Raw genomic sequence first — 15,195 nt, 5'->3', positions numbered from 1 at the left:
GGGATGAGGAAACAACATTATAACAGATCAGAAAATTGTGGGACCTTTAAGACATCACTCTCTGTTGACTGCCCATAAATCTGTAGCTAATTTTCATTTATTCTTTCAGATACTCAGATTTGGATGGTCACCACAGGCACACGGTCTATAATGGGAATTTGCCACATCCCTTTGCACTGACTGTGTTTGAGGACACCGTGTACTGGACAGACTGGAACACACGGACTGTAGAGAAAGGAAACAAATATGATGGATCTGGACGTGAAGCTTTAGTTAATACCACACACAGACCATTTGATATCCACGTATGCCATCCCTATAGACAGCCCATTGGTACGTATGCTCGCAATTAAGGTTGCATTCAGGCTGGTCCTGGTTTAGTCCTAATGTAGACATGGTTTTGTCTTGTTCTAGTCATGGTTTAGTAGGGATGTAACAATAACTGAAATATCTTGATATCGTATCGTCAGAGTTCTCACAATAATATCGTGGACCATCACAATATATCAAATTACAAGTCTCTTTTCTTAAATTAAGAGTTATGGTGCAGCAATACCTAAAAAAAGACAGAGGGAACTACATAGACCATGATCCTTTGCTCCATTTCAGCGTAGATTACAAGAAGAAATAACAATCCTAAACACTTTTAAGTCTTAGTTCTTTGGATTAAATTTTGTCAAGAACAAAACATGCAGTATTTTGTAGAAAAAAAATTTGTACTTGTAAGGTCAGACTTTTACAAAAATTAAATTTATGGGATTCTTGTAATAGTATCAGCTCAGATTTCTTTCAGATGTTAAAGTGTTGTTAACAATGTGAACAGAATTATACATTTTAAACATATCTCCCCAAAACTCAGAAAAACTCCAATGTTTTTTTCAAAATTGTGCATCCCTGATGGTGTGTACGCAACGGTAAACACAACCAAAATCCTACGGTTATGTTGAGACATGTTCAAGTCAAACAATGCCTTTGTTATCTTTGCTTGGTGATGATGACTTGAGATTGATTGACCTCTAACCTTTCCTCTCGTAGTAAACAACCCCTGCTCCGTGAACAATGGCGGCTGTTCTCACCTGTGCTTGATCAGTCACGGGGGGCAAGAACACACCTGTGAATGCCCCGACCACTTCCTCAGCGTTCAGATCGGAAGTGGGACCCGCTGTCTCCCAATGTGCTCCAGCACCCAGTACAGATGCTCCAACAATGAACGGTCTGTCACCTTTTCTTTATGGCCGCTTTACTTACAAAGGCCATTATCTGTTCCAGAAAGTACCTTAACAATGAAACCCCTTTTGATTTCAATGAATTTTTGCATACAGTATTATTACCAAACCATTGCCATATTTTATAATCCTGAAAAACCTTCAGTGGTATATGTGTGTTAATTAATATGCTTTGTTTTAACAGTAATGTAAAATAGATCTTACTATTTTAGTTATAGTAAAAACAATTACATATGTCCATTTGGTATTACTTACTCAGGGGTGTTAAACTCAAATTCACAGAGGGCCAAAATTAAAAACTGGGACTAAGCCATGGGCCAAACTAAATATTTATTGAAAAATTTCAGCAACATCTGCATGTTTTCTCTTCTTTCGAGATATGTAATGTTAAACCTTTTCTTATTAAAATAAATGTTTAATAATAGTTTTGCTTAAACATTGAGTCCAGAACAAACATAATATAAAACTAGAAAAGCACTCAGAGAGCGCAGACCTCCGCCAAGGACTACCCCCATTTTTTATATAAATTGCGATAAAATCAGTCTTCTGGATCAGATCCAGATCAGCCTTTGGAATATGAAAGAGGATCTCATTGTCCATCCCTGGGTCAAATTTCATGGGGTTTGGTCAATAATTAACCAAGAAATTGAGAAACAAAATTTTTGGCCCCATTTACCACAATGTTAACTAAAATTTCAAAGTGATCTAGAATCCAGGATTTCTTCCGGATCACCCCCAAAATGAAATCAGTTCTTCCTTTTCACATTTCCAACAAATCCTGAAAATTTCATCAAAATCGGTCCATAACTTTTTGAGTTATGTTGCTAACAGACAAACAAACAAACAAACAAACAGACAAACGCCGGCAAAAACATAACCTCCTTGGCGGAGGTAAAAACAACACAATTTTAAATAAAAAACTCACTATAGCCAATCTGTAGCTAGTGGGCCAACTCAAATACATACGTGATATGATCTCACGGGACCTGAGTCTGACATGTCTGACTTACATAATGACTATACTTAATATGAAAATGAACAAAGAAAGTCAGTCTTAGTAACTACTTAATTATGAAGTTAGATATTAATTAAGTACTTACTAAGCCTAAATAATTCTTAATAAACTATTTATTCATTATGAATTAAGCCTTTGATCATGCTATATTGAAGGTGCAATGTGTAGCTTTTCTGGAGAAGGGGCCATCAAATACTTTTCTCCATGGAAATGTTGTTGCGTTATCTGTAATGTTTCACAGTGGGATATTAAACCTTTCTATCTTCATGAAGACTAAACCAGACCAAGTTACAGGTCAGCTCTGTGAAGAGACGACCCCAATTACAGTCACAATGCCTGTTTTTCTTGGTATTTTTGAGCTATAAAACCATCTGTAATTGAATAAATGTACCAACCAAAAAGTAGGGTACAGGTTATATGGTGTAAAAGTGTCACCAAACACTATTATTGTGAAAACTATTATTATACTAAAGTTCTGTAGTGATTATTGATGCCTACACATGTATTTTCTTTCACAGGTGTATTCCTATCTGGTGGAAATGTGATGGGCAGGCAGACTGTAGAGACGGTTCAGATGAGCCCCCAACCTGCCCCCCTCGCCACTGCAGACTCGGACAGTTTCAGTGCAACGATGGAAACTGCACCAGCCCCCACTTCCTGTGCAACACTTACTCTGACTGCCCCGATGGCTCTGATGAGGACCAAGTGCTCTGTGGTAGGCTATGGAAGAATAACCGTACAGGACAAACTAAACACATAACCTAACAGAGATTTACAGTAAAGGTGTCTTATTATGGTTTAATCAAGATTTAATCCTGATGTGGTCTTGGTTTGGTTCTGTTGTAGTTTTGGTTTTCTCATGGTCTAGTCCAGTGGTGGAAGGTAATGAAGTTCAAAAGTAAGAAATACAATATTAAGTAAAATTTTAAGTGTTTTTACTTTATTTAAGTCAATTTTACAATGGATATTTTTTTACGTTTACGTTTACGTTGAGAGCAGGTATCTGTACTTTCTACTCCACTACATGTTAGATCTGCACTGAAAAGTAAAAAAGTACTGATTGAAAAGTATGATTTGAGATCTGCTGATATGGATGAAATTTATTTTTAGCACATTTAATTAGAGGGAACAGCCCAACTTTGAGCAAAAGCAGTTTAATCATTTTAACTCAGCTAAATTCTCGACTCTAAATATGAAAATCACTACAATTCATGCTTTAATTGTTCTAAAAATCTCTAAAATACGTGTACTTTTTACTCTTAAAGTACATCTTTTCAACAGGTACTTTAATAGTTTTACTTAAGTAGATTTTTTCATGTGATACTTTTACTTTTATAGTATTTTTTTGCCCCTGTATCTATATTTTTACTTAAGTAAAAAAACTTAGTACTTCATCCACCACTGTTCTAGTCTAGTCCAGGTTTAGCTCCACATTTAGTCCCAGTTTAGTTACAATTGTGATGTTATGTGTAGAGCTGCACAATATTTCACAATTTAAGTTGGTGCATTTATCAAATCACAAAAGCTGCAGTTATTTTGGTAATATAATGTCTTAAGAATGAAATTTCCTGCTTTTTACTGACAAAAACACTTGGTGTTCCTGTAGTTAAGAAGTTTTTAAAAAATTAAATTAATGGGATTCTTGTATTAGTTAACAGTTCAGATTTCATTTTCTTTCACAGAACTATAGAAGAATTACATGACAACCTGAACAACACAAAAAATAACTATAAAGATTTACAGTAAAGCTGTTTTTTATCTAGCAACCCACCAGTGTGAAGCTTATCAATGGCAATGTGCAAACAAGCGCTGCATCCCTGAGTCCTGGCAGTGTGATGGTGAGGATGACTGCGGAGATCAGTCTGATGAAGATCCAGCCCACTGCTCCACCAGGACATGCCGACCAGGACAGTTCAAGTGCCGTAATGGACGCTGTATCCCCCAGAGCTTCAAGTGTGACGTAGATGACGACTGCGGAGACAGCTCTGATGAACCACTGGAGGAGTGCAGTAAGTACATACAAACTATACACCCATTTCTGCTCTAAAACAGTTTATTATGTGCATAAGAATAAACACATTATACTGTATAACCATATAAACACAAGCACATGTCCCCATCCTAACTTTGAACTTGGTGAGACTTTACACCTTCCTGTGATTTTCCATTTTACAGTGGGGCCATCGTATCGCTGTGACAACCACACTGAGTTTGACTGTAAAACCAACTACCGCTGTGTGCCCCTTTGGTCTGTGTGTAATGGTCACAACGACTGCAGAGACAACAGTGATGAGCAGGGATGTGGTGAGTGAACTAGAAGCTCAATCTTTTAATTTGCTAAAGGAATTAGCAAATTAAATGTGTTTTTATGGTCAGAAAGTTATAATGAAATAAAATGTTGTAATAGTGAGTAAAGGTTGCCCCATGAAAGACTTTGCAGAGACCAGAGTGAGAGCTTTAAGTCTGAGTGAAGGGCAATTAGCTGCACCTCAGCCTCCTGCGGACGTTGCACAGTGAGGAGGTGGGAGGTGCTGATGGAGATGTCTCACGTCTCTCCCTCCCCCGACACTGGCCACTCCCTTCCTCTGAGCAGATTTATGATGTGTCCAGTGTATGGCTCTACGTGTTGGGGTGTGTGTGCGTGTGTGTGTGTGTGTTTGTGTGTGTGCTGGTGCTCTGTCCTTGCATGGGGCCAGGGTTCACACAAGTCTCTTTGTACTTTGGTACGACCCAAACACACTCACCGTGACCCTCCCGTTTCTTATCAGAGGCCCTGCTCCATTAGTGCCATGCTGGAGCAGGAGGGGAGATCCGTGCTAATCTTCCCATAAGAATGCAGCAGATGGGCCAGGTGGACTGGCTAACACCGCTCTATCTCTGACCCCCAGCACCGTGTGGTAGAGACAGCTCTCCTCCGCTCCTCTCCCGTCTGCGCTCCTCATCCATGAGCTCTTATCCTGTGCACTGAATAGTGCAGGAGAAGGAGGTCACCCATCTGTCTTAGGCATGCAGCTTCACTCCCTCCGATGATTACACTTTAATTAAAAAGCAAGATGCCTGACATTTTCACCATTATTGAAACATCCCATAATCCCTTCAGAGATGTTTCCTTGAGCGATGTTTGAATACCTGCTTATATCAGTGTATACTGTCGTTGTGTCTTTGGGCAAGACGCCTGACCATTCTTGGCTTACACACTGGTGTATCAGGTGCTTATGTGTGCGAATGAGTCAATGATTACCTTGGGAATACTCTTAAGCCCTTAATGAGATTACAGTAACAATTTTATTTCCACTCTATAAAAAGTAACATACCATCCTACTTTCTTTTCAAAAGCAGGATGATCTGGGGCCAGCATCATATTACATTATAGCTCATTATGTTTTTTATTGAACCATTCACAGTTATTTATCTGCATTATCTCATTCAAATGCCAAAATGAACATACTTTCCTCTTTTTGATGTTTTCTGTTTCCTCAGGTGAGTTGACCTGTGACCCCAGAGGAGACTTTCGCTGTGACAACCACCGCTGCATCCCGCTGAGGTGGAAGTGTGACGGAGACGACGACTGTGGAGACAACTCTGATGAACGGAGCTGCAGTGAGTGTTTCTTACACTGATCCAATATTTTATTTGTTTTGTACACTACAAACATTAGCTCTTACTGTAAAGGTGCACTATGTAACTTTTTGGTTTTGAGTCAAGAGCGATAACTCTTACTGCCATTTCATTAGCATACATGTGAACAAGTGCAGTCCTTTTAGCTTTTGTTCAGTAGAAATCTATAACTCCAGAGCTGAAATTATCAAAATGCTGCTAGTGAAGGTGTCTGGAGTTTAAAATCAGAGTGGAGCACTTCCTGTATTACTACATGACATCACAAGGTGGAAGAGAGTGATTTCAGTTTGAGAGAATAACTCCTAAAATGTTCAGGGTTTCTGTGTTAAACATGTGTGAATGAAACAAAACACAATTCCAGGTATGTGTTTGATGAAGAAACATTATAATAGATCAAAAAATGGCGTAATAATAGCCCCTTTAAATAGATTACAGACACATGTTGATATAGTGTAAGTATACGTAAGTAGATGTAGAGTGCGATGTGGATGTGGACTTGTGCGTATGTTCAAATAAAAAGGAGTGTAGATGGTGAAGGATAGACCTGCTACGGCTTTATCAGATGGTTTTGTAAGGGGCTCAACACTTTGGTGGACAGTGGAGAGCGTTATCAGCTGCCAGAAACAGCCTGTCCTCAGTGCATCAGAAAATAGGAGTGAGGGAGTCTGTCACCCTTTGCCCCGGAGAATTTAAACAAGTCTGAGAACATGCCAGTTAAAAGGATCATTTAGTCTCTATAAGGAGAAAGTGGAATGGTGTAAATCACGATGGGAAGCTATGACCTCATGGTAATCGCAGATAATACTTAGTTTAGTGTGAGAGTTCAAAATATGTGAGAAATATGAACATGTCTCCTTACTGCAAGACCCTCTACAGTGTTTCCCAACCAGGAGCAGTAAGCACTAGGGGGATTCAGATCTAAAAGAAATGTGAAATGTAATAATATATGGATTTAAAATATTCTTTATAATGCATTTTACATCCTTAGAATATTTTGGAGTTTGGACAATATGCTATAGTAATCAGATGTTGTTGAAGATTTCTAGGAGGACAGCAAACTGTGTACTAGGACACTTCATCCAAACAATACTCCGGTCAGAGAGTAAAACGGACACAGGAACTTTTTTTTATTTTCTAAGCTTTAATGTCCTGTCTTCAATCTTTTAGCTGATTTGGTTTGATTTTGTCTGAACTATCCTTTCATTTGGTAATTTATAGGAACATTTAATCAGTCTATGAGTAAGAGTTAAACAGCTTACATCAACAATGAGGTAAATTAATTAGGCTAATAAAGTTAATAAGCATCTGTTATGACCCAGCTCGTTGGGGTCAGGGAAGTAACAAAATAACCAAGATATTAAATGGAATAAATTAAATAATGTTTAATCAACAGGGATGTAAAAGGTAAATGAACAAAGCAGACTAAAATATATACAGAATATAACCTAAACTAAGAAAGAAAACAACAGGGTTAACATACAAGTTTTGTGCCACAAAATGGGTCACTGAGGCTTTCACAAAAATGAGTGATTAAACTAAGGGACACAGAAAACCAAAACACAAGTGTCCCAAAGTAAAACCACATAAACCCACAAAACAGAATTGAGTGACAAATTAAAAAAGGCACAAAACAGAACTAAACTAGTGTCTCAACAAAATACAAAGTCAGACATGTACTAGTACAAAACAAGAGACTGACATGAACGAACATGGCATACAAAGTCCAACAGTCACTAACAAGTGCTGGCAATCTCCTTAAATAGGGGGAGGAGGCTGGCGATGATGCAGGATTGGCCAGGTGTAAAAGTGCTCCACCAATCACAAACAAGGACTCCCACAGCAGGATCCAGGGCAGAAAGCAAAACAATTTAAAGCACACAAAACAAATTAGAACTGAAGGCCTCGAGCCGTAAGAGCATCAGAACATTACATAGCAATTAAAGAAACAATTAGAGCAGCAGCAGTTAGTCCACATGTAACTGTTTCTGAACTGTTACTGGGGAATTTACAAAAGATTAATTTATTTATATATATATATATATATATATTTTTATAGAGACAGATACAAAATGCATAGATGCAGATGCAGGTATCACAGTGTACATTTTGTACCTTGATAAAAAGTAGTATTCTAAACATCAACATTTTATTTGCAGAAAAAAATGTTTAGCTTATTTATTTACACTGTGTAACACACAAACAAAGCTTAGGGGGGTACTCAAAACAAAAAATAGACAACACTTTAAGTAAAAGTAGTATTTTTGTACTACCGGTCAAAAGTTTTAGAGCATCCTAATTTTTCCAGTTGTTGGAATTCAAGTCGCGCAAGTCCAATGAATAACTTGAAATGGTACAAAGGTAAACCAGCCAAAGGTTAAAAAAAAAAGATTAACGATAACAAAATACAAGTCCAAGTACCTCAGGAAAAAAGAATAAGATGGTGAACTTGAAAACATGGAGTGGCCAGCTCAGTCTCCAGAAGTGCCACACATTTATGGGAACTTCTGCAACAGACTTGGGAAAAACTTTCTGAAGAATATTTGTTTTCTATTGTAAAAAGAACAAGCCTCGACTGTGTTCAGCTGTTATATCTGCCAAAGGTGGACACTTTCATGAATCAAAAATTTTGAATACGTTTTGGTCAACAGTAAACAGTAAAAAAATGGAAAAAGTGTGGTGTTCTAAAACTTTTGACCAGTAGTGTACATCAAAATTACTTGCAGAAAAAAAATTCTAGCATCCTAAGGGTCGAGTAGTAATATTCATTTGTGTTCAAGGAGAATACATTCAAATTACTTCATAAAGACAAAAAATGTTAGCAGCCATTCCCCTCTAATAATAATTTACACTACATATAAAAGCATATGCAAAATTTTCTCCTTACGTTAAGCTAATAGGTCAAGTGGTAGTACTCATTTGTGTATTTTGTGTTTTTCTCAGCTCCGCGCAGTTGCACTGAGAGTGAGTTTCGCTGTGACAATCTTCGGTGCATTCCTGGCCGTTGGGTCTGTGACCATGACAACGACTGTGAGGACAATTCAGATGAGAGAGACTGTGGTGAGTGGGACCTTTTTGTTGGGGCCTGTGTTTTTAGAGTAAGAGAGGCTGCACAAAACAACGACGTAATAAAGCCCATGCATGCAGCCACAGCCATTGATTTGAAACGGCCGTCATAAATTACTGCTGTCACAATGCAAAAACTAACTCACAGATAATTAACTGAGCACTTGAAGCGGAAACAATGAGATTTTGAATAAATATGGATAACTTTTTTAATATGTTGAGAAATATGCACTAATGATTGTTTTGTAGTTTTGTGTATTGTAGAAAGAGGTTGGGGTGTAGGAGGGTTTTGTTTTTGTTAGTTGTTTTTTTATTTTTTATTTTTATTTAAAAATTCTAATGATAATGAACTGAAGAAAAATAATGGAGTGTTGTCACGATATTACAAACACTTTCACCATTAAGAGAAAGACTCGATACTGCTTTTGATACCACTGTGATTTCAAAAATGCTCTTTAACATTCAACTCAACACAAAATAAATGTTAATATATGTTTATATTAATATGTTACCTTATATTAGTTCTGATATGGCTCAAGATTCTTATAAAACTAATCAGGAAAGGGCCATTTTTGTTCTGTTAATTGGATTTTTTGGATCTAGTTTTGATAGTTTTTGTATCAAGGGTATCAATACTTTTTTGGATTTTTATATTTTTCATAACAAAAACAAAAATAAACAAAAAACTAAAAAACTAAAACCCTCCCACACTCCACCCTTTCACTACACTCCGCAGAGTCCAATAGAGTATCAGTACTTTTGACAACCTTATTAACAGAAATTACAGTTTGCCTTGTGGTGTTTATGTGTTTGTGTTTCAGAGTTGCGTTCGTGTCTGTCTGGGTATTTCCAGTGCGACAGTGGACACTGCATCGCCGAACGATTCAAATGTGACGGAAACGCCGACTGTATGGACTCTACAGATGAAGTGTCCTGCCGTAAGTAGATTTTATTGAGTTATTAGACGCCGTCCATGTCAGTGTCTGTTGCAAAACCATTGTATTTTTGGTCTAGTTCTCCAGTTTTACATTATAAAATATCTTTTAATAATTCTGTGTTTCAGCGACACGTTATCCCAACGGCACATACTGCCCTCCTTTCCTGTTTGAATGTAAAAACCACGTGTGCGTCCAGCCTCAGTGGAAATGTGACGGAGACAACGACTGTGGGGATGGATCAGATGAGGAGCTCCACCTTTGCTGTAAGGAACAACATTAGTCACAAATCAGAACCAAAACAAGATATTTACGTTAAATGTAAAAACACACCAGTCCATATGCTCACAGAAGACATACAGCACAAATGATTTTACAAGGATAACAATATTTTACACTGCATATAAAAGATTATGCAATGTTTTCCTTAGATGTTAGAAGTTAAAACAACACATTCTTGTGGGCTTAATATTAATATAAATCTATATTCAGCTAAATCTATATAAACAAATATCTAGGCACACTGCAATGTCCCTAGACCTCACTTTAAGAACCACTGATATAGCTCAAATTCTTATTGATCTTGTATTTTTCTCCTTTAGCTACCATTCAGTGTGAGACTCCTTTCCGTTTCCGGTGTGACAATAACCGCTGCATCTACAGTCATGAGCTGTGTAACTCTGTCGACGACTGCGGTGACGGCTCTGATGAGAGACAAGAAAACTGTACGTCTTTCTGAAGCTAATCTTAAAACCATCTGTAGTAACTCACACGTAATATCCTGTTCATGTTTAGGCCTGACGCCGACACATGGCCCCTGCTCAGAGGAGGAGTACAAATGTGGTAATGGGCAGTGCATCCCTCTGCAGTACGCCTGTGATGAGTACGACGACTGTGGGGACCAGTCAGATGAGCTGGGCTGTCGTAAGTGCACAGACCTGGTACATAAAATCCAGTATTACTATTATATTCTGCGTTTCTCAGCTGTTTGTCTGATTTAGACCAGGGCAGTGGACACACGTGCGGAGACAATATCTGTGAGCACAACTGCACTGACTTGACAGAAGGGGGCTTCCTGTGCTCCTGCAGATCAGGGTATAAACCCAAAGAAACTGAAAGGCACAACTGTGAAGGTAACAAAGGTTTCCTCAGTAATCATGACAATGGCTTGAATTTGCTTTGCTTTTCTCAAATGTATCAATACAGTTAACTCATTGACATATCATAATTTCTTTTTTCCCATAGATATAAATGAGTGTGAAGTCTATGGCACATGTCCACAGGAGTGTAAGAACACAAAAGGCAGTTATGAATGTTTCTGCACTGAAGGATTTGAGTCGTTTGGTGAACCTCGGGGGACTGAGTGTGCTGCCCAGGGTAAGACCACAGACTCTTTTAAGAAGTAGACTAAAGGAGTGATGCCGTCTGGGTTTGCACTGTATGTGAGATTAAGATCCACTTCTTTCACAGGGTTGTTGCAGTGGTCTTTGAAAGTGGTCATATAGTGTTCAGCTCCAGTCAAATGAAACTCACAAGGCTAGCGGTTATAGGAGCAAATTTGTGGCTAGACTATGAATTTATTTACAGACAAAAAAGCAAAATAAAAACACCATTATCTTGTAGAGCAGGTTAATACGAACATTTTAAAACCGAAACGATGAGGTTCACAGCAGCAGTTACAGAGAAAGGAGTGACAATTATTTAATACCACATTAATTTGTTGGTTTGATCCTTTAACACTTGATACTTTATATCAGGAGTCACCAAACGTTGTTTCTCTGAGGGCCTCTGACTGTGATGGGGGCCAGTGTCAGGTCAGCCATATAACAGAATTGTACGATCCTGACGACCAGATTATATTCTTTGAAAACCGCCACACTTTCTTTACATATCAGACAAACTGCACGGTCCTTACGTTGAACAAAAAAATAATCAGTCATCCATTGTTCTTTGAAAACTCGGCACTCTCTGTCAAGTTTTCGTACAGCACGAGCCATTTTGCTGTCCTTAACTGGATTACAGTACTTTGCACGTGTGTTGACTGTCACTGTTTGATCTCAAGCTTCATAAATCATATAATTATTTAAATATAAATATAAATACTTCATATAAATATTATTTTTTTAATAAAAAAAATCAACAAAATACAAGATGCAGATGTGTTATTATTTGCCACAAAGTAATTAAAAAAAAAAAAGGCCATTACAACTTTTGAGGATGTGGATGATATCTATGTATACATTTTTTTTTTTTACAGGAAATCCACCAGTGTTACTTTTGCCAGACAATGTTCGAATCCGCCGTTTCAACCTTTCCAATGAGGAGTATTCAGACTATGTGGACAATGCAGAACACATTCAAGCTTTGGACTATCTGTGGGACCCAGAAGGACAAGGCCTGAGTAAGTCTAGTAAAGATGCCATATTACTCTATTTTCTGATCTATGTTATAATGTTGTTTTCTCATCACAGACATACTTGGAGCTGTATTTTGTTTGATGTGAATAAAGATTTTGTGATTCGCTGTAGGTGTGGTTTACTGGACGGTACTTGGACGGGGATCTCAGTTTGGCACGATCAAAAGGGCTTATATGACCACTTTCAATGACCACGGCAACAATCCTGTGAAAGAAGTGGATCTTAATCTCAGATACATCGCAAACCCAGATGGCATCGCTGTGGACTGGGTTGGCAGGTAAAAAAAAGTCTCTTAAATTAGTTACTTCTTTAGTGTAGTTTTGATTTTTTTATTACTTCTCATTACGTATTTATCTTATAGGCACATTTACTGGACAGATTCAGGGACCAATCGCATTGAAGTGGCCATGTTGGACGGGCGATACCGCAAATGGCTGATTCACACAGATCTTGATCAGCCTGCTGCTATTGTTGTCAATCCATCACTTGGGTATGGCATGATTTATGTCTATTTTTATTTATTTATTTTTCATGGGGTATTAATGATGGAAAGAAAGTTATTTGGTAGCATGATTAGGGATCCACTGGTCTTGTTTTTTTCTGTTCCAGTACCAATGCCGATACTTTGGCTTTAAGTATCTGCCATTTGCTGATATCAGCTGATACCAGGGCTGAGACTGAAAATATAATGTATTTCCTTTAAAAACAAACAGCATATATTAAACAATGATTTTGGTTTTGTAACGACAGTTTATATTCTGAGATGTTTTGGGACAGCAGTGGCTTATTACACTACAGTCTTATTACAATTACACCAATTTATACACCAAAATCGGAAATTGGCTAAACCGATATTTTGGAAGCCAATATCTGATTTTGATCCACCAAAATGTTCAATATCGGTGTCGATATCCGATACAGAATACTGCTATGTATTCTGTTACATGGTCCAGTCAAAGTACTGTGTTCTGAATACTTACAATACCTTCACATTGAGTTGCAGTATGTTATAGTTATAGTAAAAATGACATAAGATTAAAACGGCTTTAAGTTTGTTTCATTGTTTTTTCTTTTCTAAAAAGACATGCAAGCAAGTAGTGTTTTCTTTTTTTTTTCTAATATTGTGCAGTTTAAATGATGAAATAGGAAAGTACGTGTATCCTGAATCCCACCAAATAACAGAGTAACTGTACTGAAATATATTTTTACAATACTCCGCGACAGTAGATCTGTTGGTTGAGCGTTTGTCCACTGATTCGATGGTTGATTGCATAAACTCTCAGCATAAACGTCATTGGTTTAGTGGTCAGGTTTGTGGATGCTTTTCCAGCTCCACAGATGAATGTCGTTATGTCCTCGGGCAAGACACTTAACCCTGTGTCTGTGTTCACTGCTGTATAAATGTATGTGTGAATGTGTCAGTGTAAAACGTGCCTTGAAGGTGTAAAAGCATTATATAAAGATGTCACCATTTAGCATAGAATAAAGTTACTCAAAATTAGCATTCTTAAAACATGTTTTTGGTACATGCATTTAGATTCTTCCAACTTTGGGCATTAACTGTTTTTGTTTTTTGTTGGGACAGCATGATGTACTGGACAGACAGAGGCAGAAGTCCAAAGATCGAGTCAGCGTGGATGGATGGACAGCACAGAGAGGTGCTTGTGGGTCAGGAGGACTTGGGCTGGCCCACTGGACTGGCTGTGGACTATACCAACGGAAACAGGATCTACTGGTGTGACTCAAAAGAAAACATAATTGAATCTATGAAACCAGATGGCACAGACAGAAGAATTGTCACATCTGGAGGTAAAAACATCTACGCACTCAAGCAAAATGTTAAAGGGCTCGTGTTACGCTATTTTCTGATCTATGTTGTATAATATAAAACCTTTCACATTGTTTGGTTCTCTCTTTTCAGATATTGGGAACCCGTACAGTTTAGATGTTTTTGAAGGCCACGTGTACTGGACCACCAAGGACAAGGGCGAAGTATGGCGGACGAACAAATTTGGGAACGGTCACAAAGTGAAGGTTCTAACCATCAACCCCTGGCTCACTCAAGTCCGCATTTATCAGGAGCATCGGCACAACCTCACAGGTAATCACAGGAGATCACATGTAATATTCATAGACTGAATAAAGAAGTGGACTAACATAGTGTGACATCACCCGGGCTATTGTTCTCCGCCAGTTTCTTCTTCTCTATTATTATTTTTCCTTGCAAATGATCTTGATTTTGAGGGTCTTAAGATCGCCGAAAAGTCTCTAAACCGGGTATGAGATTGATTGGTCTGGTGAAAAATTTGATAAAATGGGCATCACGACAATGCCCAAAGTGACTCAACTGAACAGAACCGCCTAGAAGTAGACCCCTATGCAAATGAACCATTAAAAGTAAAAGCATTTTTTTAATCAGAATTTTTAATATTCTTTTTTTTTTTTTTTCCTTTTCACTTCTTCATCACTGTGAGTGGTTTTAATTGTCTTTTAGTATTGTTTTTCAAAAGGGGACATAGTATTATTACAATTATTTAAAAATTTAGACTTCAAGTTTTGCAGTTTTTAACACGAAATTAACAAAACTGTTTCTAATATCAAGCCAATATTGTTTTTTACAGTTTAATACTTAATACTTACTTACTTACTTAATACTTACTCAGAAAAATAGCGTCTTATGTCTTCTTTAAAGCCTACATGACAAATTGTCCTTATATTGTCTCCTTTTTTTAGTGACCAACCCCTGTAAGAGCGTGTGCAGTCACCTGTGCCTCCTGCGTCCTGGGGGTTACACCTGCAGCTGTCCACAAGGCTCCTCTCCAGTTCAGTTTGACTCCAATATCTGTGATGCAGGTATTTCATCATTGGCCAATTTCTCCATCAGTGTCTGTGTTGCATTTTATCCACTCCTGGTATCTGCA

At 37.8% G+C, this 15,195-nt stretch overlaps 1 protein-coding gene across 1 annotated transcript in view; it reads left to right on the top strand.

Moving 5' to 3' along the window:
• lrp2a (low density lipoprotein receptor-related protein 2a) overlaps nucleotides 1-15,195 on the top strand; it is a 72,818-nt gene that overhangs the window by 39,375 nt on the left and 18,248 nt on the right. Inside the window, 19 exon segments of the mRNA XM_055149731.1 lie at nucleotides 110-333; nucleotides 1,036-1,213; nucleotides 2,760-2,956; nucleotides 4,005-4,250; nucleotides 4,417-4,545; nucleotides 5,722-5,841; nucleotides 8,800-8,916; nucleotides 9,744-9,860; nucleotides 9,986-10,123; nucleotides 10,460-10,582; nucleotides 10,653-10,781; nucleotides 10,859-10,990; nucleotides 11,103-11,234; nucleotides 12,115-12,258; nucleotides 12,386-12,551; nucleotides 12,636-12,764; nucleotides 13,860-14,083; nucleotides 14,196-14,375; nucleotides 15,008-15,127. Of these exon segments, the coding sequence (XP_055005706.1) occupies nucleotides 110-333; nucleotides 1,036-1,213; nucleotides 2,760-2,956; nucleotides 4,005-4,250; nucleotides 4,417-4,545; nucleotides 5,722-5,841; nucleotides 8,800-8,916; nucleotides 9,744-9,860; nucleotides 9,986-10,123; nucleotides 10,460-10,582; nucleotides 10,653-10,781; nucleotides 10,859-10,990; nucleotides 11,103-11,234; nucleotides 12,115-12,258; nucleotides 12,386-12,551; nucleotides 12,636-12,764; nucleotides 13,860-14,083; nucleotides 14,196-14,375; nucleotides 15,008-15,127 (2,945 nt within the window).

Source organism: Boleophthalmus pectinirostris, unplaced genomic scaffold (assembly GCF_026225935.1).
Source record: "Boleophthalmus pectinirostris isolate CB_2022bp ecotype Guang Dong unplaced genomic scaffold, ASM2622593v1 HiC_scaffold_1, whole genome shotgun sequence".
NCBI lineage: Eukaryota > Metazoa > Chordata > Actinopteri > Gobiiformes > Gobiidae > Boleophthalmus > Boleophthalmus pectinirostris.
This window is presented reverse-complemented; position numbering and strand designations above follow the sequence as displayed.